The sequence below is a fragment of the Phyllopteryx taeniolatus genome, chromosome 6 (genome assembly GCF_024500385.1).
Source record: "Phyllopteryx taeniolatus isolate TA_2022b chromosome 6, UOR_Ptae_1.2, whole genome shotgun sequence".
NCBI lineage: Eukaryota > Metazoa > Chordata > Actinopteri > Syngnathiformes > Syngnathidae > Phyllopteryx > Phyllopteryx taeniolatus.
Genome location: NC_084507.1, coordinates 17,241,542 through 17,269,285, shown reverse-complemented (window position 1 = coordinate 17,269,285; position 27,744 = coordinate 17,241,542). Strand labels below are relative to the sequence as shown.

General features: G+C 41.8%; 1 protein-coding gene across 4 annotated transcripts; it reads right to left on the bottom strand.

Annotated features, from left to right (window-relative positions):
* chd4b (chromodomain helicase DNA binding protein 4b) lies at positions 1 to 27,744 on the bottom strand. Of its 4 annotated transcripts, none has more exons than XM_061776631.1 (41): positions 27,484 to 27,744; positions 27,079 to 27,348; positions 26,454 to 26,578; positions 24,642 to 24,902; positions 24,429 to 24,544; positions 22,947 to 23,046; positions 22,468 to 22,675; positions 21,162 to 21,277; positions 20,956 to 21,079; positions 20,705 to 20,877; positions 19,216 to 19,461; positions 18,942 to 19,145; positions 18,323 to 18,534; positions 17,426 to 17,557; positions 17,241 to 17,340; positions 16,925 to 17,116; positions 16,148 to 16,348; positions 15,896 to 16,033; positions 14,558 to 14,679; positions 14,289 to 14,462; positions 14,055 to 14,196; positions 13,719 to 13,968; positions 13,508 to 13,632; positions 12,656 to 12,748; positions 12,432 to 12,573; positions 11,665 to 11,834; positions 11,392 to 11,581; positions 10,554 to 10,640; positions 9,768 to 9,859; positions 9,550 to 9,683; positions 7,509 to 7,653; positions 7,251 to 7,407; positions 6,945 to 7,030; positions 6,650 to 6,875; positions 4,929 to 4,967; positions 4,558 to 4,722; positions 4,383 to 4,491; positions 4,145 to 4,277; positions 3,462 to 3,657; positions 1,714 to 1,862; positions 1 to 1,638 (listed from the first exon to the last, which is right to left on the bottom strand). In XM_061776631.1, exons 2-41 carry the CDS (start codon positions 27,140 to 27,142, stop codon positions 1,540 to 1,542), a joined length of 5,937 nt encoding a protein of 1,978 aa, XP_061632615.1. In that variant the 5' UTR covers positions 27,143 to 27,348; positions 27,484 to 27,744; the 3' UTR covers positions 1 to 1,539. The 4 variants fall into 4 exon arrangements, with proteins under 4 accessions (XP_061632615.1, XP_061632618.1, XP_061632617.1 ...); XM_061776634.1 differs by having other exon boundaries at positions 11,404 to 11,581; XM_061776633.1 differs by having other exon boundaries at positions 27,079 to 27,345.

Here is a 27,744-nt window from a genome sequence, read left to right as displayed (position 1 = left end):
AACAGTTGACCTTTTATTGTGGACCATTTAAAAAGAAATGTGATAAAAACAACGTAGTAACCTTAACAATAATGATACATGTACAGAAATTAATTTAATTTAAAGATTGCCGACATGTCCCAAAAACCGCACCCCTCCTTCTCCCTCGTACTTTATTTTGAGCAAAATACAGGAGCTTGTGGGGACTTAAGGAATGTCAGGGTGCATGTTTGGTGCGTGAGCTGATCACCAGGCCAGTTAAAGTGATGTCACGGGCGGTTATTTTGGGATGGAGATAACAACAAGTTTGACGGTAACAGTCTCACTCACTGTGACGTCGGCACATCCCGCAATGGAGCACCAAATATGGCCATATACATACAGTATATATATGTACAGTACAAAAGTGTTAGGCGACCATTTGTTACTTCATGATCTGTCAGGCGGGGTACACCCTGGACTGGTCGCCAGCCAATCGGAGGGCACATACAGCATAGATAAACAAGGATTCAGACCCACATTTCCACCTATGGACAATTTAGATTCCTAAATAAAGTTGACATGCCTGGTTTTGGAATGTGGAAGGAAGCCGGAGTACCCGGAGAAAACCCACGAAAGCACAGTTAGAACATGCTGAGATATGAACCTAAGAACTGTGAGGCAGACGCGCTAACCACTTGGTGCTCCCACTTCATGAACAAATTATTTCGTTTTTTAGAGCAGCAAAAATGTAGGAATACATTTGAGCTACAGCACGACTCTTAAACCTAAATGCAATGGAACCCTTAATGTTTGATATTTGTTCTACTAGTTACTGTTTTAATGTGAATTTTATTAAAACAGCAAAGCTAATGGTGACCTAAAACTTTTGCACACAGTACTGTACATATATCAATGTATGTCAACATTTTATATCGTAGAAACGTTTTTTCAGTAGTTCAATTCAAAAAGTCAAACTCATATACAGTACCTATCATGTAGACTTACTAAACAAGAAAATATTTTTCAAAAAGGCCAATTCCTGCCTATTTTCTTTTAAAAATCTCTGTTTATGTAATACTCTGATTTGTTGAGATGGTGTATTGTGGGTTTTCGATAGCTGTAAGCGATAATCTTCAAAATTATCAAAAACTAAAAATCATGAGATATTTCCCTCTCCTGCAGTGAACTATATAATGCAACTTAAGTTTCCCTTTTTGATTTGAACTACTGAATTAAATTAAGTTCTCCACAATATTTTGTGAGATGCACCTGTACATATCAGAGACAGACGAGCACGTTAAGGTGAGAACATTACAACTTTTAAAGAAATAACAAATTGCTTCAAATGTCACAATTTTCTACATGTGAAAATGAGCCACAAAATCAGTTCAGTTCTCCATCAGCCTCCAGCAGTCCAAACATTGCAACAAAGATCCGCCATTTCCTTTTTCGTGTATAGTGTACATAAATGCACATGACTCTGGATAGTCAGGCCATGTTTGAGGAGATCTTTCTTCTATGGTTACTTCCAGTCTTGACATTTGGGTGTCCCGTAACACAGCTGATGTTCCTTTGGGTTCAGAGGCAAGTGGCATGTGTGTATGTGGACTGAGGACTAACCTGTCTGTGCTGTACAAGGTAGTTGAAAGGGGAGGTTTGGGAGGGGCATCCGCTAAACTGCAGTGGACAGTTCTTGTGTCAGCGCGAAAGCTGCATCTGCTGCACGCTCTGCGACTGATTCTGTGCACTCACCTCGGGCCCGCGGCTGGCCAGCCTGCTGAGGATGTTCCTCTCGGACATTTGCAGCCGCACGGCCACGGGCGGTATCCTAGCAATGGTCGCCGGGAGGCGCGTGACGTCTGCCTTCATGTCGCTCAGGAGCTCCTCCAACTGTTTCAGAACTGGAAGGTAGAAAAACTAAAGGTTGAGCATATTACTTCCTACATGTTTTTGTGACTTTTGGCTTGTCCCGTTTGGGGCCACAGCGAGTCATTCACATGATTTGCTTGGATAGTTTTCTTTAATCTGGATGACTTTCCTGACACAACCCACCCTATTTTTAAAAAGTAACCCACGGCATCTTGAGTGAAATGCAGCAGCATGTACCACTACACTATTAACACATATTACTTCCAAAATGTAAAGTACAGTACTAGTTAATGTCATTTGAAAGTAATTAGCAATACTCTGTATTGTACTACATAAAAACATACAGCAATAGCACCATGTTAATTCAATGGGCATTGTGCTGCTCTTTCTGGTGTGCGTGCCTTGGCCACCACACCGCAGTATAATACTTGCATAAAAGAATACGCAACGACAACAGTCTCTTCCAAGTTCAGGGAGCTGCAGCAATATTAGTTGTTTTTTGCAGAGGATAAAGAATATCGCTGGCATCGGGCTGAAGCCTAGGTCCAAATTCGGTCCAGTTTATATTTTTTCACAAATACATACTATTGATCAGTCACTTCAGTAATTGTTTTTCAAATTACTGAAATGATTATTGAAAGTGTTGAAAACGGCTTGCTCTCTTTGACGATGCGATACTAATGGGTCAACAAATGTCGTTTTTTTGGTTTCCTGAAAAGTGATGGTTTTGGAAATGTGAGGATTCCACCTGACGCCATCGATATGTGCCTGAGAGTATAGCTATATTGTCTGTCTACATGTGTTGCTGCACCATGTGTTCAAACATACATTTCTTATAACTACCGATATGTTGATGCTAGTTTATTTAGCCCGTCTATTGGCGTTTTGCAATGTATGATAGCATTAAGCTAGCAGACTTTCATAAGTTATGTTGTTATTTGTTGCGTTAGTTAAATACACAAACTGTAATTCTCTTTGTTTTGTCTTTAGTTTTAAAGTAAAATCAAAAAAGGAATGGAAACAGCTTAAAGCAAGCGGTTGGCATCTGTTTTGAGGAACTGTTTACTGTCTGCTGCTCTTTGTGAAGTTCACTGCCACCATATAGCGCTCATAACTAAAATTTTCCCTCGCAACTAAAAAAAAAAAAAAAAAAGCTGAGCTGCGGCTTGTAACTCAAAAAACTCCTAAATTGCTGTTCGTTCTCACTTCAAAATAAAGTTATATATAAATATATATAATAATATTCCAAGAATAAAGTTGTATTTTTGAAATTCACTGGCTAAATGTGACTCTCTCTCCCATGAAACTTTGACTTTAATATAAAAAAATTACAACTTTATCATGGAAAAATACGAGCAAATATGTCTTTGTTTCTGGTAAAGATTATGACTTTTTTTCTTGAATAAAACTTCATTCCCATAGCATTATGACTTTTTTTTTTCCTCAAAAAAATATCAATTTGTTATTATAACAGTACAACTTTGTTTTTGGAAAATATTTCTATGGCGATTCGGTGTACACTTAGTAGTTGTGTCTGATAAATATCTCCATCTAAGGGGTCCCTGGACCCAAAAACTTTGAGAACCCCTATTCTAAATAATAGGTTACTGTCAGTGTCCCTTTGTCTTTACCTTTATGTAGCACTGCATTGGCCGGCTTGTTTCCCGACATTGACTCCTTGCTGAGGTGCTGGTGGGACTCAGCCAGACACTCCACCTCGCTGAAGCGCGTGTTGAGCGCCATGGAAGGGTGCGCCGGGTCCTCCGTCATGTTGAGGTAGGCCGCCCGGCGTAGCTGCTCCTCGATTACCAATGCCTGCTCCAGTAACTAAGAGAGGACAATAATTGGTCAGTGAGACACAGGACGGAGACAATACTGAGAGCTCCTGCTACTTGATATGAAAAAAAAAATAATAAAAATAAATGGAAGACTATAGAGGTGGTTACAGGATATCAAAGCAATTTCCAGAAACAATGCATACAGGCCCTATGTGGCTATGAGCAGAATCAGATGGTTTTGGTGGATTTAGTTTTATCATCTTTTATGTAATCCCTTTTATTCTTCTTGCACTGCACTTTGATAAAGGCCGCTTTATCACTATAGTTGATGGATGGCATGGACAACTACTACAGTATATGCTGTAGTCTATCTAACGTATGCTAACACAGTAGTAAAGTCATAATTAGAAAAAGTATTTGAATTAAAAAAACAAAAAAAACAAAACACTTGTAGACCATAAATATGAAACAAATGAAAAATATTAACATGCTTGAGTTTCAGCATTCACACAACTAAGGGTGGGTGTTCAGTTCACCTTGAACCTGCGTGCCAGGAACTTGTTCTTTATCTCAAGGAAATTGCCCCTACTCATTTCCCCCTTGAAGGGCTCGTTGAGGATGGCGAACCTTACGTCGTTCTGCACGTCCTGCCATCGAGCGTAGCCATGTCTGAGGAACAGCACGGTCAAGGAGCCTTTTTTATTCACAAGACTGTAGCAATACTCTTTACAATGTTTGTTCAAAGTCTGATCCAAATGTGCATATAAAGGATACTGTATGATGCCAGCTAGGAGCCAGTAGTCATGGCGACGATGCCAAATCTCAAAGGTCTTCTTGGTGACGGTGGCTGCCCTCTCCTCATTCTGCCACAGGGAGTGAAGCTCTGCAGGCCAAAAACATTATGAGACAAAAAATAAGAGAGAAAACATGCGCGTGTGTGAGCCCCCACCTGTGAACCCTCCGTCTGCTATGTTGAACATGAACCTCTGCTTGCTGGCTTTCCTCTTCTCTTCACTCACATTCAACATGGACAGAGCTCCTTCTCTGGTGTTCTCTCCATTCTGAAGTCTGCTAGATTCCTCTGATTTCATGCCATCTTTTTCCTCTTGTTGATCTGTGCGAAATTAGACAGAGGCGCAATGAGATCCAGTGTAAGTAGTGTGTCAAACATTGTCTTTACAAATTTAGAATCGCACAGAAAGGGAGGGTTTAAATTAACAATGTTTGGTATTGAGGTACAACTGTACAGCATCACATTGACATCCTCTCATAGGGAAATAAGGTAACGTTTAGAAAATGCAAAAAAGCGAGCATGCAGACCTTTCTCCGTGTCCATTTTCTCATCCTTAGCCTCTTCAACTGAAACAAAAGAAATTAGATTTAAAGCACATTCCATTGAGCTGAAACCAGCTGTTTAACTAAGAGATCAGAGCGTATTACATGGTAACAGTTGTATCCGGTTACGGTGAAAGGTGACATGTTTTCTGGTCATGCCTCCCTGACACTGTTTGATTTGACAAGATAAAGCCCAGTAATCGTAAAAGATCGTGCAGTGTTGCCACTGTCTGACCGAAATACGGCAAGAATTTATGCTAGTAGTCTGACATTGTGCAGTCATGAAAGACAAAATGTATCTTGTAGTCTGATCCATGCATTTGGTCCTGAATACATTAAAGAAATACTGATGGAATATAAACCCAGTAGGGCTCCGAGAGCTATAAACTCAGGTCAGATAGTGGAGCACAGAGTCCAAACCAAACATGAACCAAAAACTGTGCGGACCAGCTCACTCCAGTCGTCACACAGCTCTTCAATAGATCTCTGGAACTGCAAAGTAGCATCCTGTTTCAAACGCTCCACCATCATTCCAGTCCCCAAGTCCCCATTGAGAAAAACAGTCACTGAGCAATAAAGTTATCTGGTAATGCTGGTAAGTTAGTCATTCAAACTGCTCTAAGTGATAGGACTCTTTTTGCACAATTGTAAAAAAATTAAAAATAAATTGTACCCGCATTACCAGATAACTAGCAACCTTTTATTGCTCAGTGACTATTTTTTAATGTCTTTATGTCTCAAAAGTGTTCTGTGTCAATTGACTGGCTGTTGTCGTACTAGAGCGGCTCCAACTACCGGAGACAAATTCATTGTGTGTTTTTTGGACATACTTGGCAAAATAAAGACGATTCTGATTCTGATGATGAATCAGCATTTGCATATATTACTCATGCACTCACTGTAGTAGTCTCGCCACGCTGCACTATTTGCATATCTATTGTTGACCAATAATGGCCACTCATGCCAGAGTAGCATCTGCACCATTTGCACACTGATTGAGGAGTATCTGCAACATTTGCAGAATCAACATTGTCCCAGATTATCGCACTACTCGTCACTTTAAACTGCATACACTCCTTGACATACACATACACTCGGCGCCCTTTGCAGAATGGTCAGTGCACCGGACTATTGCAATATTAGTCATTCGAACTGCTCTAAGTGCTAGAGGACTCTGCATCTTTTTGCACAATTGTCAAAAAAATAATAATGATAATAATGTACCGGCATTATCAGATAACTAGCAACCCTTTATTGCTCAGTGACTGTTTTTTTCTCAATGTCTTTATGTCTCAAAAGTGTTCTCTGTCAATTGACTGTCTGTTGTCGTACTAGAGCGGCTCCGGAGACAAATTCCTTGTGTGTTTTTTGGACATACTTGGCAAATAAAGATGATTCTGATTCTGATTTATCGGTTATGCTGCACACAAATGGAATAAGCTGCCAACAGAAGTGAAGTCAGCCCCAAGTGTCAATGTCTTTAAATCTAGATTAAAAATATTCTTTTTCCTCATGCTTATGATTGAGGATTATCATCATTTAAAAAATGTTTTAGTCATTTTAATAAGCTCTTATTTTTCTGCACATTTTTTAAATCTTTTAAGCGGTCTTTTATTTTTCTGTACTTTGTTTTTAAATTTATAATAAATGTGTCTTGCCTTGTCTTTAAAAAAATAAAAATAAATACATAAAAAAAACTGCCTCACCTTTAGACCGGTCCTCCTTATCTGCTTTGCCCTCCGTTCCTTCACCTTTAATATCAGCAGGAACGCCCTTCTCGCCCTTGTCCTCTCGGTCCTTGCTGAGCTCGTCGGGCTCATTCCCCTCGTCGCCACCTCGCGTCTCCTTCTCTTTGTCCTCTTTTCCAGCAGGATCATCTTCTTTGTTTTCAGACGCTGGCGACTTGTCAGGGTCATCCGGGATTTCAATAATCTAGGGCAAAGAAAATTATTATGAATTTGAAATTAACAAAATAAATGACATGAATGAATCCAGAATTACCTCTGGATCTTCTGTCTTTCTAGCTGCTTTGGTGTCCTCTACATCCTTCTTAATGTCCTCTTTGTCCTCTGATCTTGACAGATCCTCTATTTAAAGAAACATGTAAAAATGTGAGCAAGAATTTATTATTCTGTGTCTGTTATGACAAAGTCAGAAACAGCAACTGCATCAGTATTGTTGTAAGGCATCCACAAGATATGAACGATATCCAATAAATGCCCAAATGGCTTTCCATATGGCAGCAGTGAACACAATTCTGAAAGCTTCATTTTGGTTAAAAAAGCTGGAGTTTATGCGTGCGTTTACCTGGCACAGGAGTGTTTGGTTGGGTATCCGCAGGTGTCCCGCTTGAAGGGGTCTTTGGATCTTCACCTGCAGCCAAAGCCGCCGCCCTTTTGTTTTCCTCCAGTTCTGCCATCCAGGGCATGGACCACTGACCATTCACATGCTCAAACTCCTGCACCTGTCAAATCAATACATGCAAGTGAAACATTGCGTTATGTTAAGATGAATCGGGAATATGACTGGAGCGATAAGGCTGAAAGCAATGGGGGAAAGTGCTACCTTTTTCCTAATGAGGGACATGACACCAATACGAGTGAGCACGTGTTGCCTGGACAGACCCTCTCGTGGGACGCCATCTGCAAAGGTCTCTGCTCCATCAGCTCCCGGCTCACACAAATGCCTCATGAACAGAGACACGTAAGCCCTATGGGAAATTGTTTAGGGAAAAATAAACGAGGGTACAAATCATCACTTTATATGGAATACACCTGAAAATCTGGAAAAAAATATAAAAAACTGAAATACGCAAATCAATGGGAAAAATACTGTTACCCACAGAGACAAACATTCTATGAATTAGAAAAGAAACTCTTTAAAGCTTTATATATGTTTTTAAAAATATATTATTAACTATACTAATGAGAACCTTTGATTGACAATGTCATACTTGACACTGCTTATGACATTTTGCTTCTAATATTTTGTCCATAACATGCTAAATGAGGGATTCCAAAGCACAGAGCAGCAGACAAATACCTATTTTTAAAGAGGAAGAACAAAACTTTTCGATTAATAAAATTAAGCTTAAAATTATATACAATTTATTTATATTAGCACTTTAAGAACAACCACAGCTGAAACAAAGGGCTGTACAGAAATACAAATAGAACAAACGACAATTGAACATAACAATTTAGAAACAATAGTAACAGGTAGGAGGCATCCTACAGTAAAGTAATGTGAAGAACACTTTTCGTTAGGCTAACCAAGTAACTGTAACTAGGCTTTACACGATCAGGATTTTTGGGGCCGATCACCGAGTTTAAAAAAACGATAACCAATTACAAGATGGAGCAATGTCTATTTAAATGACCTACTCTTTTACTGTATATACTTGTGTACTTAATTGCTCAAAAATATATATTTACAATAAATAATGTATCTTTGTTCATCTATTTATGCCAGTGAGGCATAGTGACAGACCGAACAAATGAATAGTCTTGTATTAGATGGCAGGAAGTACATACAGTAATTAATGTATCCACTTTTTGTGACATTTGTTTGTTGGTGTGCCGTGAGATTTTCCAATTGTAAAATACGTTCCTTGGCTCCATAAAGGTTGGAAATCACTGCTCTAGTCAGGTCATGTATTCTACTCAGTCAGGTCAAACCAACATTACAACATGACAGAAATAATGGGTGCTAACTTAATGTAATTAAATTACTTCACCCAGACCGAAACTTTAGATCATGATTCGACAGAACAGCATGTTCGCTTACAACCGTTAGTGCTAGCACTAGCTTGCTAGGCTACATAACGTTTTGTTGCCTGCTTGCGAGCGGTATCGTATTAAAAGGTCCGTGAGTATACCTCAAGCAAGCCTTAAACGAACGTCCTCTCCTGTCCTGAGCACCGGTGACCACCAACACACGTTTTTCCCCATTTTGTCCTTATAATACAGTCGGCACGATCCACTCTTGTTGTCGTCGCCACGGTAACGAGTGTATCCGGTCGCATTTGAGTTGACAAGATAAAGCCCAATGATCGTAAAAAACGGGATACGGTGGTATCGGAATACAAGATTTTATTGCAGTAGTCTGACATGTGCAATCGTGAAAGAGCAAATTTGGCTTGTAGTCTGATCACCACATCATTACGTGTCGTCTGTCTAACACCACGGACATGTTTTTTTTTTATTGGGCAGATATTTACAGTACTACATCAAAAAACACGTGACAAGGCTAAAAATAAACTAGCTTTTGGATTCAAATATACTGTGCACGATGGCGACGCGGAGTAAATGTCTTTTGCGAAGCCGATGAATGACGTCATTGATCGGATCGGCGAATTAGGACTTTAAAGCCGATCAGCCGATCAGCATAAAATGCTAAATATCGGCCGATACCGATAAGGCCGATCAGATCGGTGTAAAGTCTACTTTTTGTGATGTTTTTGTTCGCTGGCGTACCGTAAGATTTTCTAATGTAAAGTCTGTGCGTTGGCTCAATAAAGTTTGGGAAATATTGTATAAAAAGTGTATGCTAAGCAGGAAGCCCAGGTGCATAATTGTATAGGGGAGAAAAAAAATTGTATCCTCACTTGAATTCCTTCTCAGACTTCCCTCGAAGGTCTCGGACAAGCCACTGGTTGGTGAATGCATCCTGGGGAGGCATCCCGTAACGCATCACTGCATTCAGGAAAGCCTTCCTCTGCCGTGCATTGAAGCCCAGAACCTAACATGCAATTTGACGGAAATACCTCAAGTCAGAAGTCGGTCAGAAACAAATGAAAGTGAAGTCAAACAGATGTAGACTCACCTCGATGTTCCCCCCCACTCGGGCCAGAAGTGGAGGAAGAGGCTTGTCCCTGTCGTTCCTTAACCCTTTGCGGCTTGGCCTGCGGGCATTGGCTGCAGCGGGACACACATGGTCAGATTATCTCATTTGACTCAAACATTTAAATAATTGTGAAGGGACTTGATGTGTATTCATGTGGGATGTTAGTGTCCCAGCGCTTCCACTGTAAAGATATTTGACTTACGCATGATAATGGCACCCTCTCTTTCTCTCTGTCTCTCCACACCTTTATATATATATAAGTGGCCATTTGGACCACAAATGCTTTCAGAACACTTATAACGAAAAGCAGCATCTTTTAATGCAATTCCAGTAACAGAGAGATCCCTGATTAAGGGGAACAATGGTTTCAGTAGATACAAAATAGAATTAGAAAAAGAAAGTGCTAACAGTTAAAGTGCACGTAGAATAAACAAACTCAACTTGAATACAATGAACATTTAGTCTTTTAAGTGCAGGCCATGTGGAGGAGGTAGGCATCTAGCGTTTTCTGTCCCTGTTTTAGTGCATTCTCCTCTCCTTGTCCTCCTGCTTGCTCTCCCTCCTTTTGTCTTTTTTTTCCTTTGTGCGCCCCGAGCAGATGATGCACGGACACTTTCTGCTCTTGTTTAGGCTGAACTTGTGACCCTCGTAGATTTCGTCTGAATTGGCATGCACATCGGCAGGGTTGGGGTGGTGTTGAAGCTTGTTAGTAAGGGAAAAAAGTGCGGCTTGAAGATGCCTTATTAGAATTTTTTTCAGGGGTACCTTCAGCACGTTCATCAAAGTCCTCGTCGCCCTCCTCTGACGCCACCGAGTAATCAGACTGGTTGTCGGATTGATCCTCTTGCCAGTCTAGAGGGGAGGGAGTAGAAAGAAAGACTTCCTTAACTCTTGGACAGAATGTAATCAATATTCAAGATGAAAGTTCAACAAAAGAAGGACTAAAGGACTTTTGTTTTAGCAAGTTCAGTTTTCTCCACTTTTTTTAACATTGATAAAACAAATAGCAGACAACTATTTCAATTAGAAAAAGTTTCAGCTTTAAAATTGTGCATACTTTTTAAATAAGATGAATATTCAACTAAGCTGAGTCTCTAAAACACCAAATAAACACACATTTCATGCCATGCATATGGAAAGCCCCCTACGCATTTATTCCACATCCATGATATCCAGTTTAAGGTCCATGTACGAGTATGCTTTGGCCTCACTAATAAAACAATTCAGTGCACTAGTAGGACAACTAAATGTTACTGCGAGGCAAAACTTCACTCGTTTATATGATCTGTATGCTACTAGTACTACTGGTGGAGTGCTAGATATTAACTAGAAGACCTTTATAATGTCGCTAGTAGTACTAGAAGCACAGAATTGTCAGTTTGGCCACATTTTTGCCTCACTATCCTACTAGTGTGCTTAATAGTCCTACTAGTGAGGACAGAGAGCATACTATCACATGGACCTTAAACTGGATATCAAGGATATGGAATAAATGCTCAAACAGCTTCCCATACATGCACTCACTGTGCAATACGAGACACAAACACTAATGACACCACAAGCACAGCACAGAAAAAAGAGGTTGCATTATATGTTTCTGTACCCTGTCTTATACCTCGGTCCTCCTGGGAACCGTCATTGTAGTTAACCGGCTTTCGAGTTCTTTTGCCTTTGCCCAGATTGCGGGCTAGATCCTCTTGCTGCTGCTCATAGTGATGACGAAGCAGCTTCTCCCAGTAGTCTGGGTCCACGCTTTCCTCCTGCTTGATCACCTCCCGCTCCACTTCCTCCTCCTGAAAGGAAACAATGATCAACATTTCAGTGCCAACCACTCGCCCTTCCGCCATCTCGTATCTATTGCCCATGGGCTGCGTACCTCATCATCCTCATCTTTCACCACGTACTGGGCAACTTTGAAGGAGCTGAGATATTCGTTCATGCTCTGAATCTCAGTGTCGTCGGTGGCGTCCTGGTTCCGGTCCAGCAAACGATCGATGGCTTGGTCATCGTAGTGGATCACACTGCTGTCGTCCTCCTTGTTGTCCCCTGAAAGCAAGACAAATGTGAACATTAGGTACAAAACGCACTCATCGGCCACAACAATAACAGTAGGTACACCTACATACAAGATCCTATTGGGGGGGGGGGGGGGGGTCATGCCTTTTCCATAGTTAGAGCACTTTCAAAAAGATAATTGTGAAGTTTAAACAACTGCCTAATTGTCATAAAAAAACAAAATGATTTTCCTTTATCAAACTAAAATTGATAATGTGCTAATAACAAAAAAATATATATAGTTAGCATTTTTCGTACAGGTTTATTTTTAAAACATCTACTCATATTTACCAGTGTTATTATCAAATCATTTGTTATACTTAGCTTAAGCGTTTCTATAAATAAAGTCAGCTATTCAGTCAAATAGCTATTTGTGATGAAAAGAAATGATAATAATAAAAATAAAAAGATTCCCACATTTTCCATAATTTCAAGCACCCATGGGAATGTAAGAGCAGTATCAAAAATTCTGCCTTAATGATAATAATGCTCTTTTTTTATTAATTAAATTAAAACATCTCTGTGTCAATCAAAACGGAGCATTATTATCTTTATAAATAGTATGATATTCCAATAAATGTCACCAACCTTCTCCAACCTCATCCTTAAACAACTCCTCAGTTCCGAATTTGAGGATATCATCGAGCTCCTGCTTGGACATGGAACCGGTCTTGGAGCCGAGGCCGGGTCGCACAACCAAATGAGTGAGCATCATCTTTTTCTTTGCAACCTGATAAGACGGGAGGCAAATGAGCAGTCAGAAGGCTGAACAGTAAATAAGGACTTGTGGTTTTTTTTCTATGCTCCTCTACCTGTGTGATCCTCTCCTCCACAGATGCTTTGGTCACAAAGCGATAGATCATCACCTTCCTATTCTGACCAATACGATGAGCTCTGCTGAACGCCTACAACACACACAACAGTTAAATTGCCTATCATACATCCAATGTTTTTTCTTAGCCTACGGTGGAACAGTGGAATCTCGAAGGCCAATGGAGAAATTCTACAACACATTGTGTTTGACCTTTGTTTTTACAGTATAGATTGTTGATCCATCCCATCTCATTTTACAGTGAATGTTTGTTTTACATACTTTACATGTTTACTCATTAAACCACTATTTTTAAACGCATAGTAAACGTATTCATATACGAAGAGTAAATAACAGGCATAAAATATATAGAAAATATCATTCGTAGTGTAGTGTCGGTGTACATGCATGAGCCTTTAAGTGTGCCTAGTGGGGTGGCGTGCGAATTCTGCAAGTTTGCCCGTGTCTGGGTGAGAGCTGTGGCGAGAGCAGCTTCCACGTGAGTGGGTTCACTGTTGTCTCGGCACTCAAACAGCTGAAAAGTGCATCAGCAGCATATCTCTACTTTTCAAGCCTTTTAATCTCTTGATGTCAGACTGCTTTCGCATTTAGTCTTTATTTTACTATTTCAACGTGGAATTATTTTATTGTGGTAATTTCCTCCTTATTCCAAGTCAGTCATACCTTGCAGTATTTCCTCATTAAAGATGGAATTCGGCTGTCATTTAATGATATGCGTGTGTGCTTGTTTACATAGTTCTCCCTGCTTACTGCACTTTGCGATCAGATTTTGGTTGGAAAAGTGCTATACAATTTAATTGATTGAAATAATGTCGGGTTGGGGGTAGCATACCTGGATGTCATTGTGAGGGTTCCAGTCAGAGTCATATATGATAACGGTGTCCGCAGACGCAAGATTGATACCCAACCCTCCTGCTCGAGTGGAGAGGAGGAAAGCAAACTGGGGAGCACCAGGAGCTGTTGGAATGAAGACCAAAACACAAGTTAAATGCATGCAATCTGCGAAATTTGAGTAGTCAATATTGTGGGGGATAAAGAGTTACCATTAAAGCGGTCAATGGCCTCCTGCCGCATGTTGCCGGTGACCCCACCGTCGATTCTCTCGTATTTGTAGCCCTCGTTTTCCAGGAAGTCCTCCAGGAGGTCGAGCATTTTGGTCATCTGAGAGAAAACCAGGACTCTATGACCTCCTTCCTTCAGCTTCTTCATCATTTTGTGCAAGAGCATCAGCTTGCCAGATGCCTTGGTCAGAGCCAAGCCCTCGTACATCCCGTTCGGAAGTTTTGGAGCCTCCTGGGGAGAGAAAAGATTTGTGGATTAATGACACGTTCATGTTCAAACAGTTCCTGCAACATTAAAGGATAAGACATGGGTCGTACTGTAGCAGCAGCAGGAAAGAGGTACGGATGATTGCAGCACTTTTTCAGATCCATCACCACATTGAGAAGAGAGACTTGATTTCCTCCTCCGCGGGTGTTCAAAGCCTCGAAATTCCGTGTTAAAATGAATTTGTAGTATTTTCTAGATAGATAAATAATTTCCAGAAAGAACCATCAACAAGAAAAAAGACCAGAATAACAATCATAGTCCAGATGATTTAATAACTTAATTACTTCTGCATGGGGCTAAGCTCCACTCTGACAATGAGTTCAGTCTTGGATGGCATGTGTTTGAAGACATCAGCCTTCAGCCTCCTGAGCATGTGTGGTCCGAGCATATCGTGAAGTTTCTTGATCTGGTCCTCTTTGGCAATGTCGGCAAACTCCTCCAAGAACCCTTCCAAGTTGCTGCAGAGGAAGAGGGAGGAAAGAAACGAGCGAAATGAGGTCAAGCGTGGGTGTCACAAGCACACATGCAGCAAACTCATAGCGAATGGACTGACTTGAATCTTTCTGGAGTGAGGAAGTTTAGCAAGTGGAAGAGCTCCTCCAGGTTGTTCTGAAGAGGCGTGCCGGTCAGCAGCAGCTTGTGTTGCAGTGGGTAATTGTTTAACACTCTGAAGAACTGCCGAGGGGAAAGGAATCTTTCAGTAACTACTTACTGCCATTTTCTCATGTGTTTGTATGCAAATACAATTACAGTTCGATAGTTCTACCTTGAGGGCAATTTCTATCCTCGTTTTACAGAGACAAATATAGAAGCAATAAACCAGTAAAAAGTAGACTTTACATCGATCTGATCGGCTTGATCGGTATCGGCCAATAATTAGCATTTGAAGATGATCGGCTTTAATGTCCTAATTCGCCGATCCGATCAATGATGTCATTGATCCGCTCCGCAAAAGACATTTACTCCATGTTGCCATCGTGTACCGATCCAAAAGCTAGTTTATTTTTAGCCTTGTCACGTGTCTTGTGATGTAGTACTGTAACTATTTGACGGCCAATAAAGTTTTATTTCAATCTTGTCGGTGAAAAAACATTCGGCGGCCTGGATCAGACTACAAGACAAATTTGGTCTGACACACTTGCACGATGTCAGACTACCGCAATAAAATCTTGTATTCCGAAACCATCGCATTCAGTCTTTTACCAACACTGGGCTTTAGCTTGCCAAATCAAACGCCACCGTATACACTTGTTACCATGGCGGCAACAACAACAACAACAGCTCGTGCAAATTTATTGTGGGGGGGGGGGGATAATAAAATAAGGAAAAACGTGTGGCGGTCATCGCCGATGCTCGGGAGAGGACGTTCATTCATCTACTGCTTGAGGTATGTTCACATACTTTTAATAAGATATGGCTCGCAAGCAGACAACAAAACATTTTGTAGCATAGCAAGGTAGTGCTAGCACTAACAGCTGTAGGTAAACATGCCAGCGTTCTGTCGAAACATGCTCTAAAGTTTCGGTGTGTGCGAAGTAATTTAATTACAATAAAGTAATTTAATTACACTAAATTAGCACCCATTATTGCTGTCATGTTGTAATGTTGGTTTGACCTGACTGAAAACTTAAACTTATGTCAGTGGCCAATCCTTGAATGCCCCCTAGAGGTCATTAATGTTTTACCTTTTGTCTAAAATGCTGGAGAATACTTTTGAAGATACTCAGTATACAGTACACAAGTGTATAGAGTAAATGAACAAGTCATTTAAACACATTGTTCCATTTTGTGATGGGATGAGTTATAGTTTTTTTTTTTTTTTTTTTAAACTCGCTGATCGGCCCCAAAAATCCTGATTGTGTAAAGCCTAGTAAAAATAGAGTGTTCCCACCTTGGACTGGTTGTTCTTCAACCTGTGCGCCTCATCCACAACCAGACAGGCCCATTCAATGGAGCCCAGCACAGCCTGGTCAATGGTAATCAGCTCATAGGATGTCAGCAGGACATGGAACTTGACTGTTGAGTCTTTCTGCAAAGTGGATATTAGTGTGTAGAGGGAGAAAGCCTAACTTTTAAACCTGAGAGCCACAGGGCATATTTTCAATGTGACGCTGATACATATTTGTTATTGTTTCTTTCTCACCTTCATCTTGGATGCCTTTTTCCCACCTCGGATGGCATTCCCTTCGAAGGAGAACTCGTTCTCTCGGATGACAGCCCTACTGTCCTTGTCACCGACATATGTGACCACGTACATGTCTGGGGCCCACATCTCAAACTCTCGCTCCCAGTTGATGATGGTGGACAAAGGTGCACTAACCAGGAAGGGACCTTTAGAGTGACCCTGAGGGCAGAAAAAAAACACATGGTGTCAACATTTTAAATTTGACGTGCAAACAAATGTCTTGCCCTGCCTTTAGGATAAAGCTCCTCACTTAGAGCTGCTCCCCTTTAATGGGCAATGGTACTGTGTGTCCAATGTCTGACACCCCCATCACTTATACTGACTGACAGAGGAGGGTAGACTGGACAAAATAAAACTAATACTGTGCAGTGAAGCCTTGACTTAAGAGTTTAAATAGTTCCATGACCAAATTCGTAATATCACTATTCCCTATTGAGATGAACTGAAATTCCATCAAAATTTTGGCCTATCTGTCGTTATTTTTAATTTGTGTGTTTGACTGCATGTACCAATCAAAAAACGGATGAAAGCGCATCAGCCACTGTGTGTCTCCTTTTCCCCCCCACTTTATTCATGCAGCTGCATATGTCAAGCTCGACCGTGAATACAATCTTGGCAACACAAAGCAAAAAACGACCAAGCGACGGCTCATAACGCTGAAAACCCGTAAGTTGGGGCACTCGTAAGTCAAGGTACCACCGACTAATATTAATTTTATGTCTCTTCTCTCCTCACCTCCTTGTAAAGCGAGTAGAGGAAGACAGCGGTCTGGACAGTCTTGCCTAAGCCCATTTCATCGGCAAGGATGGTGTCGGTGGCCTGTGCCCAAGAAAACCTGAGCCAGTTCAAGCCCTCCAGCTGGTAGGGGTGAAGAGTGCCCCCGGTGCTGTCCAGGTAGTCAGGTTGACGATCAAACTTGATAGTGGGCTATAAGAGGTAATCAAGAGAATGATGAAAGACACTAAAATTCACCTTCCTAATTTATCACTTCACAATATTTCATTGTAGTTTATGCCTCAAGAAAAACTAATGTTTTGGTTGGAAAACTTACATCCACCACTGGATTAGCAGGTGGACGCTCTGCCTTCTTAACTTTGACAGGCTTCTTTAGCTTCTTACCAGGTCTGCCCTCATCACCGATCATCAACTCTCTAATTTGTTTGAAAAAAAGGCAGTTAAATGGCACTTATTTATATGTAAAAGAGGACTGTGTGAGGTATGTAAACTTCTGCACACCTGTGATTCCAGTAGGTCTGCTTGTAAAGGTCAAACTCTGGAATGTCCATGTCTTCGCTCTCCCACGTAGATTGGTCGTAGGCCAGGTCTCGCCACTTGATCAGGTAGTGTACGTTGCCCTTCCTGTCCACACTGAAATGAAAAGAGAAAGATTGTGTGTGCGCTTATAACAGTGGCAATGACATCAGGTAAAATGCTTGGTGGTTTTTCAGGTGTGTGATACCATTACAGCTGTTGTATTCTGTTTCTATAGCTAGAGAAGGTAAATCCAAATTGAGTGCATAAAATTTAAACGTCATCCATGGTTTTGGAACATTGTTTTTATGTTTCCACTCACTAAAAAGTCATAAGTCCATGTTTAGTAAAAATTCAAAAACAAATATTTATGGCGGTTTAATGACAATTTTAAACTACCCTAAATTAATATTACTTTATATCCAGTAAAAATAGACTTTTTAAAAGGGGATAATTTACACCAGTTTAATACTCGGGCAAGCACCTTTAGGCATATAGCCGGCATCGGGCCGAAACCTGGCATGTCCAAATTTGGTCAATTTATTATTTGTTCACAAATCGATAGTATTGGTTAGTTATTTCTAATAATTATTGATCAATATAAAGTGTTGAAAATGGCTTACTCTCTTTGATGATGCAATGTTGATAGCTCAACAAAAGTGATGGTTTTGGAGATACAGGGATTCAGCCCGATGCCAGCGATATGTATTCATAAGTGAAAACAACTGGAGCTTAACTGTTTTTAAAATGTTGGCATTACACGTCTTTAAAATCTGGAGTAAAAAGTAGTAACAATAAAATAACATCAATAATACAGTGTCATTAAAAGGACTTTTGCATTCTTAGGCAATCAACATGTTGATTTAAAAGCCCAGTCTTCACCTGTGGTTTAGGATGCGGTGTATCATCAGCCACTCCATCTTGACTCCGTAGCGGTAGAACTCTGCCTCCATATGGACAAAGAGCGGATCCTTGTTCTTCCTCTTGGTGCTCTTGTCATCGTCGCCCTCGCCACCGAAGTCCACGGGCGGCGGCTCGTCCATGTCTGTTTTCCTCTGGTAGTTGCGGAACATCACCTGGCAGTTCAGCTCCAACTGGTGACCACAGGTCAGGAGGTTAGAAGGTGTGGAGGTTCAGTAATGACAAGATTATCCAACACAGTGATTCTCAACCAGTGTGCCGGGGGCACATTAGTGTGCCGTGAGTGCTCTTCAGGTGTGCCGTGGGAAATAATAAAATTTTACATAATTGCTCAAAAAAATATATATATTTATAACAAATAATGTATCTTTGTTTTCTATTTATGCCAGTGAGGCATAGTGACAGACAGAACAAATAAATTGTCTTCTATTAGATAGGCGGAAGTACATACAGTTATTAATGTATCCACTTTTTGTGACATTTTTTTTTTGTTGGTGAAATTTTTCAATTGTAAAATATGTGCCTTGGCTCCATAAAGGTTGGAAATCACTGGTCTAACACAATTAGATTAGGCATGCACCTGTAGCTCCAACACCCAGGAGCAGTGCCAGTAGGACATATTGCACCATTTTACAAAGAACTCCCTCTCCCTGCGGCCAACCAAGGGTGGGGGATCAGGAGCATCAGCAGGCACGTCAGCAGGCCGAGGGACGGGCGTGGGGGCTGGAAGCTCTCCCCAACGCCATGTTAAAACCTTCTGGACTTTACCCTTCATTGGTGGACACTGCCAAGAAGTGAATAGAAAGTCAGTGTTGCTTTTGTTATTGCTAATCAGCAGATACTTTATTCTGTACCTTGCAGCGGGGGCAGATCCACTCGCCGTTGGGGATTTCGGGGAGAGGCGGGTTGAGACAGTGGATGTGGTAGGACGAGGGGCAAGTATCGCAGCAAAGCAGCTCCCCTCCATCCTTGCAGACCCTGCAGTACTCGATGTGGTGGTCATCCTCTTCTTCAGCGCCATCGTCCTGTCTGTCGTCCTCGTCTTCCACTTCGGCGTCGGAGAGGTCTTCCCTGGCCTCCCATTGGATGCCCTCTTTCTCCTGGTGTCAGAATCAAAGGCAGAGGTGGAGGGTCATGAGTGAGAAGCTGCTTCTTATTGACTATTAGGTAGGTAGGTAGGTACTAGGGCTGGGCGATTAAATGATCATGATTAGTGAGCGCGATAAATATTCAGTCGATCACGGTGATCAGCTGTGTCCCTATTTCTTCGATCAAACATGGCGGAAATGTGCGTGACAACAGCCAATCAGAGGCGACGTTTTTCTGTTCCACTGCCATTTGCAAGTTGTGGAAGTAAGCAGAAACCCTGCTTCCTCAGCTTACCCGCTCCATAGCGACACGCCCCGTCTGACTCAGCTATCCTCCTACGGAGCCCGTCAGCCTGTTACTCACTCCTGCCAGCACATTTAGGTGCTGCTTCGTACGTGCTAATGCTACATAGCATTAGCAGTTCAGCCACCGGACGCAAGCAAAGCAGCAATCACTCGTGTCATCTGTCATACTGTTTTAAATATTGACCACGAGGAGCGTTGTTGTCTGCAAAAAACGTTTGGTCAGAGTATTGCTGCTTCCTGCTAATTTTTACATCGTTAAATGTTTTGTGTATTGTGTTATATTTTAACTTGAAACTACAGTAATCGGTATTGCTATTAAAGAAAATGCAAATCTGCAAGTGGCAATAACACCTTATGGAGCATCATAACTTGAAAATAATAGTATGCACATTTTAATGCATCTTCATTATCCCCGAGCAGTGCATATTGTTTATTTTGGGTCTTGCATAGGCAACCTACAAAACACTCAGTCAAAACTGTAAACTAATTTACTGTGTTACCTTATATTTGCCTAAATTTGTTGTACTGTTGGGTAAGTTTTTTTGTATTTTTCTATAGTCTTCTTCTTTTTTTCTTGATTTACTTATTACATGTTAATAAAATGTTAAAACTACTCTCTAGCTCCTTCAGTTTTCAGTACAGATGCTATAAGACTGGCATTGTAAAAAAAAATGTAAATAATATTTAAAAAATGGTGATAATAATAGAGATCGACAATATGAAAAAATATATAGTGATTTTTTTTTTTTTTTTTTTTGCCCTACCACCGAGCCCTAGTAGGTAGGTAGGTAGCTAGCTAGCTTTTTAAACTTATCATCACTATCATTTGACTGTACTATCGACTTCACTGACATCCAAGGGCTTTCTCCTTCTAGTCTCTCCTTCAAACGGCTTGTTTGCATGTCACATTGTGAATTGGCGTAAAGCGAGCCGAAACGGCTGTACTCACACAGTGTGGGCAGCTCCACTTGCCCTCGGGTGCCTTCTCCATGTCAGGGTCCAAGCAGACCATGTGATAAGCTCTGGGACAGGTGTCGCACAAAATAATCTCTCCTCCCTGCTGGCACACCTCACAGTAGTCCTGGTGGTCCGTCTCGTAGCCGTCACCATCCTCCGTCTCCACTGGGAGAGGGAAGGAGGGGATACGTGAACTGGGATTGTGAGTCTAGAACAAAAGAATGAAAGAGTTTAACACCACACCTTTCTTCTTTTTCTTTGCACTCTTGGACTTCTTCTTGTTGCGGCTGCTGCGGTTGGAGCCCTCTGACACGGAAAAGGTGCTTTCATCAAAGTCACTGTCCATGTCTGGCTCATCCTCGTCACTCTGATAGGGAAAGTAGCGACGCATTGTAAGGCTGACAATGTCGGCAAAAGACAGGAAAATAAAAAGTGGCAAAACATCTTACAGAGGAGCGCTTCCTCTTGCTGTTCAGGCCTCCCAGTTTGATCTTCAGTGGAGCCACCTTCTTGGGTTTGGGCTTTGGTGGAACTTTAGGCTTGGACTTTTTACGAGCATTAGGGCCTGACACGGAAATGAAGAGAGGTTACGTCATACAAATAACAACCGGGGGCTGTGTTCGGAATTACTCCTCATCCACTTCCACTTCACCCTCTAAAGCAGTTAGCTAAAGCGTTTTTTTATCGTATTCTTAAAGCGATCGTTTTCCAGTATAGATACATACTGTAATGGCCTCACATCAGAGCCACAGTCACTGATGTACTTTTTACTAGGGAAGGGCAAGTACGATACCAGGTATCGGTATCGGGCCGATACCGGCTTTATTTCAAGGTATCGGGTACTCATGAAGTATGCCGATACCAGCCACCGATACTAAAGGCAAAAATAAAAAAATAAAAAAATATGACATTGAGTAAGTCCTCCTCGCCAGTAGTTGGTGCTACACAGCAGCGGTTTGACACATCGGCGAATCATCATGTACATCAGAAAGAAAGAAAGATCTTTGTTCACAATTATGTCATTTTGTTCGTTGAAATTTTATGTATCAAAAGTACTAGTTGTATCCGTACTCGCTATTGGTGAGTAGTCAAGAGTGAATACTCATAGTGGCATTGGTCTGAAAAAAAAAGTGGTATCCAACCTCCCTACTTTTCAGCAACAGTAAAACACAAAACACAATAAGGACGCTCACATGGAAGCTGCTGTAAGCCAAAGCTCATTACAAGACACTCACACGCAGACTCTCTGATGTCACACGGCACCCAAACAACCCCCACCTCCTAAAAAGCCGCATGCATGTACACTGATACTACAATACGTACAGTCAAGGTTAGTCACTCTAGTTCAATCGATTTTCTGCTTGAATTTGAATTGACAATGTTTTTAAAAAGTGTGTTTTTAATAAGTTTAACGTGCTTTAGTAAGTTTAAATGTGTTCAAACAGTAGGGGGAAAGCTATTTATTAAACAAAAAAAAAATATATGGTCTCTTTATGTCGCGATTTTTGCCGGTTGAGCCTGAGTCTGGAAGGCATCCCCGCGATAAACGAGGGTTCACTGTGCAAGTATAGCTCCCCACATAGTGAGTTTGCCATTTTGTAGTGCTGTTAGAATGTGCAGTGAGTACAGGTTTCCCCCATATAGTGCCCTCAATGTATACTACAATATATCTAAAGTGATTAGAGAATAGGGAACGAGTGAATGATTCCAAACACAGCCCAGGATGTTTTTTCATTTGCCCCTTCGTCTAGTCACCTTTGCCTTCTTTGGTTTTAGCCTTGCGGAGAGGTGGCACAGGCGGTGGTGCAGGAACAGCAGGGGGGGTCTGAGCAGCGGCGGCAGCGGCTGGAGTGGGGGGTGCATGACCGCCGTCGGTCCCTCCGTCTGTCCCAGCCACCACCATGTTCTCCACCGCTGCAGCCACGTTGGCGGCTGCCAGGGCAGCACTGGCGGTCGCCGAGCCCTGTAGGGGGGACTTCCAGTCAGCAACTTTTTGCATGTGAGCAGTGCTCCATTCATCTGTGATTTGAATTGATTCAGTGTAATACTAGAGGACTAGTAGAGCTAGAGGACTCTGCATCTTTTTGCACAATTGTTTTTTGTCAATGTCTTTATGTCTCCAAAGTGTTCTGTAAATTGACTGTCTGTTGCACTAGAGCGGCTCCAACTACCGGAGACAAATTCCTTGTGTGTTTTGGACATACTTGGCAAATAAAGATGATTCTGATTCTGACCTTATGAGGGTTATTTGTGCTAAACTCTCTCCACTTGGCCATCATTAAAGTCATCATCTTGGACACAGCAATTTTAGGGTTCTTGGCTGCAATCAAGGGCCTGTGGAGAACAACAAATGTCATGCTGGCACAACTGGCCACAACATTAGGTACACCTGATGAGATCAAATGCAGTAGCAAAGATTCTGCTGTTACCAGCTTTCATTGACACGGTCAGATATGTTTGTTTCATTAATGGTGTAAAACTGCATGGCATCATTTTAAAAGGTATTTCTAATAATTTGGTTAGAGTAAAACAATAGCATAAAGGCAGATTTTTCTGTTACCGATACAGTCCTTGCATTGCAAAGATGCAATTCAAATGGCAAAGTTCACTGCAAAGGCGAAACAATTATCAATTAATTGACAACTAATAAATTATCAAGGTAATTGACAACTATACTGCTAATCAATTAATCGTTAAGAGACCTTGTTTAATTTAAGATTGTCCAAATCCTTAGATTTCAGCCTCCCAACAGTAAATATTGTCTGATTTCAGTAATCCTCCATAAAAGATAACAAATTATCTTTGTTTTAAATTAAAATAGGACATTTGCAAACGTCTGATTTTACTTTGGAAAACAATGATCAACATTTTGGCCTATTTTCTGACATGTTACAGACCAAACCAGTAAGTGAATCATAATCAATTTATGGGGGAAGAAAATAATATATAAAGAAAATAATCATTATTTGCAGCCGTAGTATGACTACTGTAATCTGTAATTGGCATCTAGTTGAACCTGAAGCAGTTTCAGAAGTGCATCTCAAACTAGTAGCTCTTTGGATGTATCAGTACCCAAGAAGTAGCTCTGTTTCAAAAAGGTTGATGAGTAAAACATCACTCCTTCTACTGTGATATTGCTTAACAGTTGGTTATTTGGTTTCGTTTAATGTTGAAACAATACCACATAAACAACAATAATCAGTTAATAAACATTAATCCCAAAAAATAATATTGCAATAACCTTTAATGCCAAATAAATCTGTACCGAATATTTGAGTAATCGATGGAATTAGCAATAAAATAATTGATTCTAAAAATATTCAATAGCGGCAGCCCTTGTTCACAGTGTAATTTATAGTATAACTTTGACAATCTAGAAAGTCTTTAATTAACCTGAAATTATACTGGGACGAGAACACAGTACCCGGAGAATACCTGCACATACTCCACAAAGCTGAGATTCCAACCCAGGGCCACTTTGCACTATGTGAGGCAGCCGTTCTAAACACATGACTTTGGGAGAGAGGCGGTGGTACACCCTGGACTAGTCACCAACTAATCACAGGCCACATATAGACAAGCATTCACACCTATGGATAATTTAGAGACCCACACTGGAAGTGGGATTCAAACCCCAAACATCAGCCAGACTTGCTAACCACTAGGTTAATACACAGTGCTGCGCGTGTATTTACATGTTCATAAAGTTTCCACACCTGACAAACTGGCTGAAGGCCTTGTAGTTGGTGAGAGAGTTGTAGTCTTCCTGAGTAAAGATGTGGTCGATATCTTTCATGCCCCAGGCCTCCAGCATCTGGGAGGAGCTTTTCGGCTGAGGTGGGACAAGAGAGGGAAAGACATGTACAATAATCCAAGTGGGAATGAACCCCCCCCTGATGCCAACCGTCATGTAACAATCCACAATTTACCTGACAGTCGTCGTCGTCGTCGTCATCATCTTCGTCGTCCGGCTCTGGACCTTTGCGTTTGCTCTTCGATCCGGACGAACCCCCTTTCTCCGCAGCCATGCTTGATTTCTTCTTGTCTTTGGTCGAGCTGGAGCGTTTTTTCTTTTTCCTCCCCGGGGCGTAATCGCTGCCATCACTGTCCGAGCGCAGGCCTCCATCATCTGGGTCCCTCTCTCCTGCCCCTGCTCCAATCAGGTGCTCGGGGGAGCTCAGCGGCAACTCCTGTTTGTGTTGAAACGGCATTAAAAATTTTCAGTCTTATGTCTTTCAAACAACTGCATTGGTACGGAAAGTCAGCCACGTCTGACATCCATGACAATCTTTCAGTGATTCCAACCGGGGTGCCATGAAAGACCATCAGGGGTGTTACAGGAAATGATCCAATTTCACTTATTTATCAATTAAAGATATGTCTGTTAATCTATCTATGCCAGTGACGTATAGTGACGGATAGAACAATGAAATGCTCTTCCGTTAGATGGCAGATGGTACAATAAACCTGTATATCCACCTGTGGCCATTCATACAAAATCATTTCATAGCTTCACTGATGCATGTATGTCAGCTTGGTGTTCAATAAAACAGGCTCAGATTTCACACACTGAGTTAGTCAATTTGTGAGTAAATTGAGACGAGATCATCTTTATTTCAGTATTGATACTTTTTGTGACATTTTGTTTTGTGGCGTCCCATGACATTTTTCCAATGTAAAATTGGTGCCTTGGCTCAATAAAGGTTGGGGAACACTGATAAACACAATTTTCCAAATAAACACAAAAATGTGAGTTAAAGTATGCCTTTTTGTCTTATTGCAATTGCCTAAAAGTGTGAACAATCACCGATTACAAAATTAGGTACATCTGCACAAGCTAAGGAGAAACAGAAATATGCCTTTGTAGGTTTGCAGGGGCACGGCACAGTAGGCGACTGGTTAGCACATCTGCCTCACAGTTCTGAGTACCCGGGTTCAAAACCGGCCTTGCCTGTGTGGACTTTGCATGTTCTGCCTGCGTGAGTTTTCCCCAGGTACTCAAGTCTCCTCCAGCCATCCCAAAAACATGCATGGTACATTAATTGAAGACTCTAAATTGCCCGTAGGTGTGAATGGTTGTACCCCCAAGCAACCTTTTTTTCCCCTCTCTTTTTTTTTTTTAACAATATAGTGTTTATTTCATCAGATTAATTTATAAAATTTTTATCACGGTGGCCGGACACAGCGCCATACTGGCCGGTCATGTCGGACACTGGATTTTGTCCTCCCTAAAATCAGGCATTATCAGTGTACGGCCATAACGAGTCAGCGTTCAGTTATTTCCGTAACAAAATACGGACATTCCATAAAATTTGGTAGCTCTGAGCAGACAGCAGACCAAGCGTGAGTAAGTCATCCACTGTGTAGTAATTTCCAAAGATTTGTCTATTCATTTGCATTGCATTTGCAATACATTTGTTAAATTTATGCACACTATGTATATTGGCAGTCAGTGATTTGTCATTAGTGAACTATGATTACTTAAGGATAATTTGTGGGTTATTGTAATTCTGACTTAATAAAGCTATTGTTTTTAATCATTAAAAAACTGTGTACCTACTTTTGTACCCCTCTAACCTTACATTTTTGGTCTTGTACCGCAAGATTATTCGAATGTGAAAAAATGTGCCTTGGCTGAATAAAGGTTGGGAAACAATATCCTCATATTTGCACTTATCCAACTAATGTGACTACATTAATGGAGGTGTGTGCATCATGAAATCATGTGACATCCAACTCGCCTCTCTGACGGCCCTCTGCCTCTTGTTGCTTCTGCTCTCCCGGCTGCTCTTCTTAGCCTTCTTCTTCTTCTTCGACTTAGGCATGTCGTCCACGTCGGACATGACGTCCTCGGCCTCGTTGTCGTCTGCAGGTGACACTCAAAATGCTTGTCACTCTTTTCATTCACTCTCTATTATGGGGGTGCGGGTGGGGGGGGGGGGGGAGGCAGCGCAGGCGCAGACATGCACGCCCCTGCAGGCTCGAGAGTGGAGCGTGGAGGGAGGAGGGAGGAGAAGGGTTGGGGGGCGCGTGCACAGTGACGTGCACACACAAATCCGCGTGCACGCGTACCGTGTGGCACAAAACACTGGGGTTAAACAACTTGTGTGGAGGGTTTTGCACAACTTTGACAGTCGGCAGCGGTTCCCCTCGGTAAAAGCGCGCGTCAAAATTGTAAATAAGGAAAAGGGGGGGGGGGGGGGGACACCTGCACGTTAAGTTAGCTTCACTAACCTATGGTGACCGAGGCGACGCGGAGCTAGCTCGGGCTAACGTTAGCCTCACTTTGAAGGCGACCCCCGCACACACCCGGTCAAAAACAACAACAAAAAAAGAAGTCAGAGAGCAGTGAGGTTTGGAGCTTACCGTGGAGTAGCGAGTGCTCCTCGGCGGCTGCGAAGTCGTCCCTGTCATCGTCGCTGCCTGACATGTCTCCAGTGTTTCCCTCCCCCCCCCCCCCCCCCACCGCCACCACCACCACCACCACCACCACCACTCCTCCTCGCTCGAATTAATCCCCCCTAAAGCTCTCGCTCCTCGGTCGGTCGACGAGGGAGGAGGGCAAAATGACGTGGGACTTGCTGGAGAGTGGAGCGAGGTGGGTGTACTGTCCAAGGGGAAGGTAGTGGGCGGCTACTGAAAGAGGGGAAAAAATGGCATAGTGTGTTTACAATATCAAACAAGTTGGCTAATTAGGTATAGACACTACACACTTGACACCCGCAAGTTGGAACACGGCAACGGAAAGTTGAAGTAGAAAACGGGGCCTACCTTGACACCTTGGAAACTTGCTGTGAAGAGTGTGTGGTCCCAGGTCGCAATGAGCTCTCGCTTCTGTTCTGTACGTATTACCACAACTCAGCTCGTTATTTCGTCCATTCATTCATTTAAAAAAAAATAAAAATAAAAAATACGAAAACACGGTCCAATGTCCTCTCCCCCAGCCTGAGAGCTTAGCTAACATCCTCACGAGCACACAAAGGGGGCCAGACATCCCATAATAATCCCCCCTCCCCTCCCACACGCGCGCAG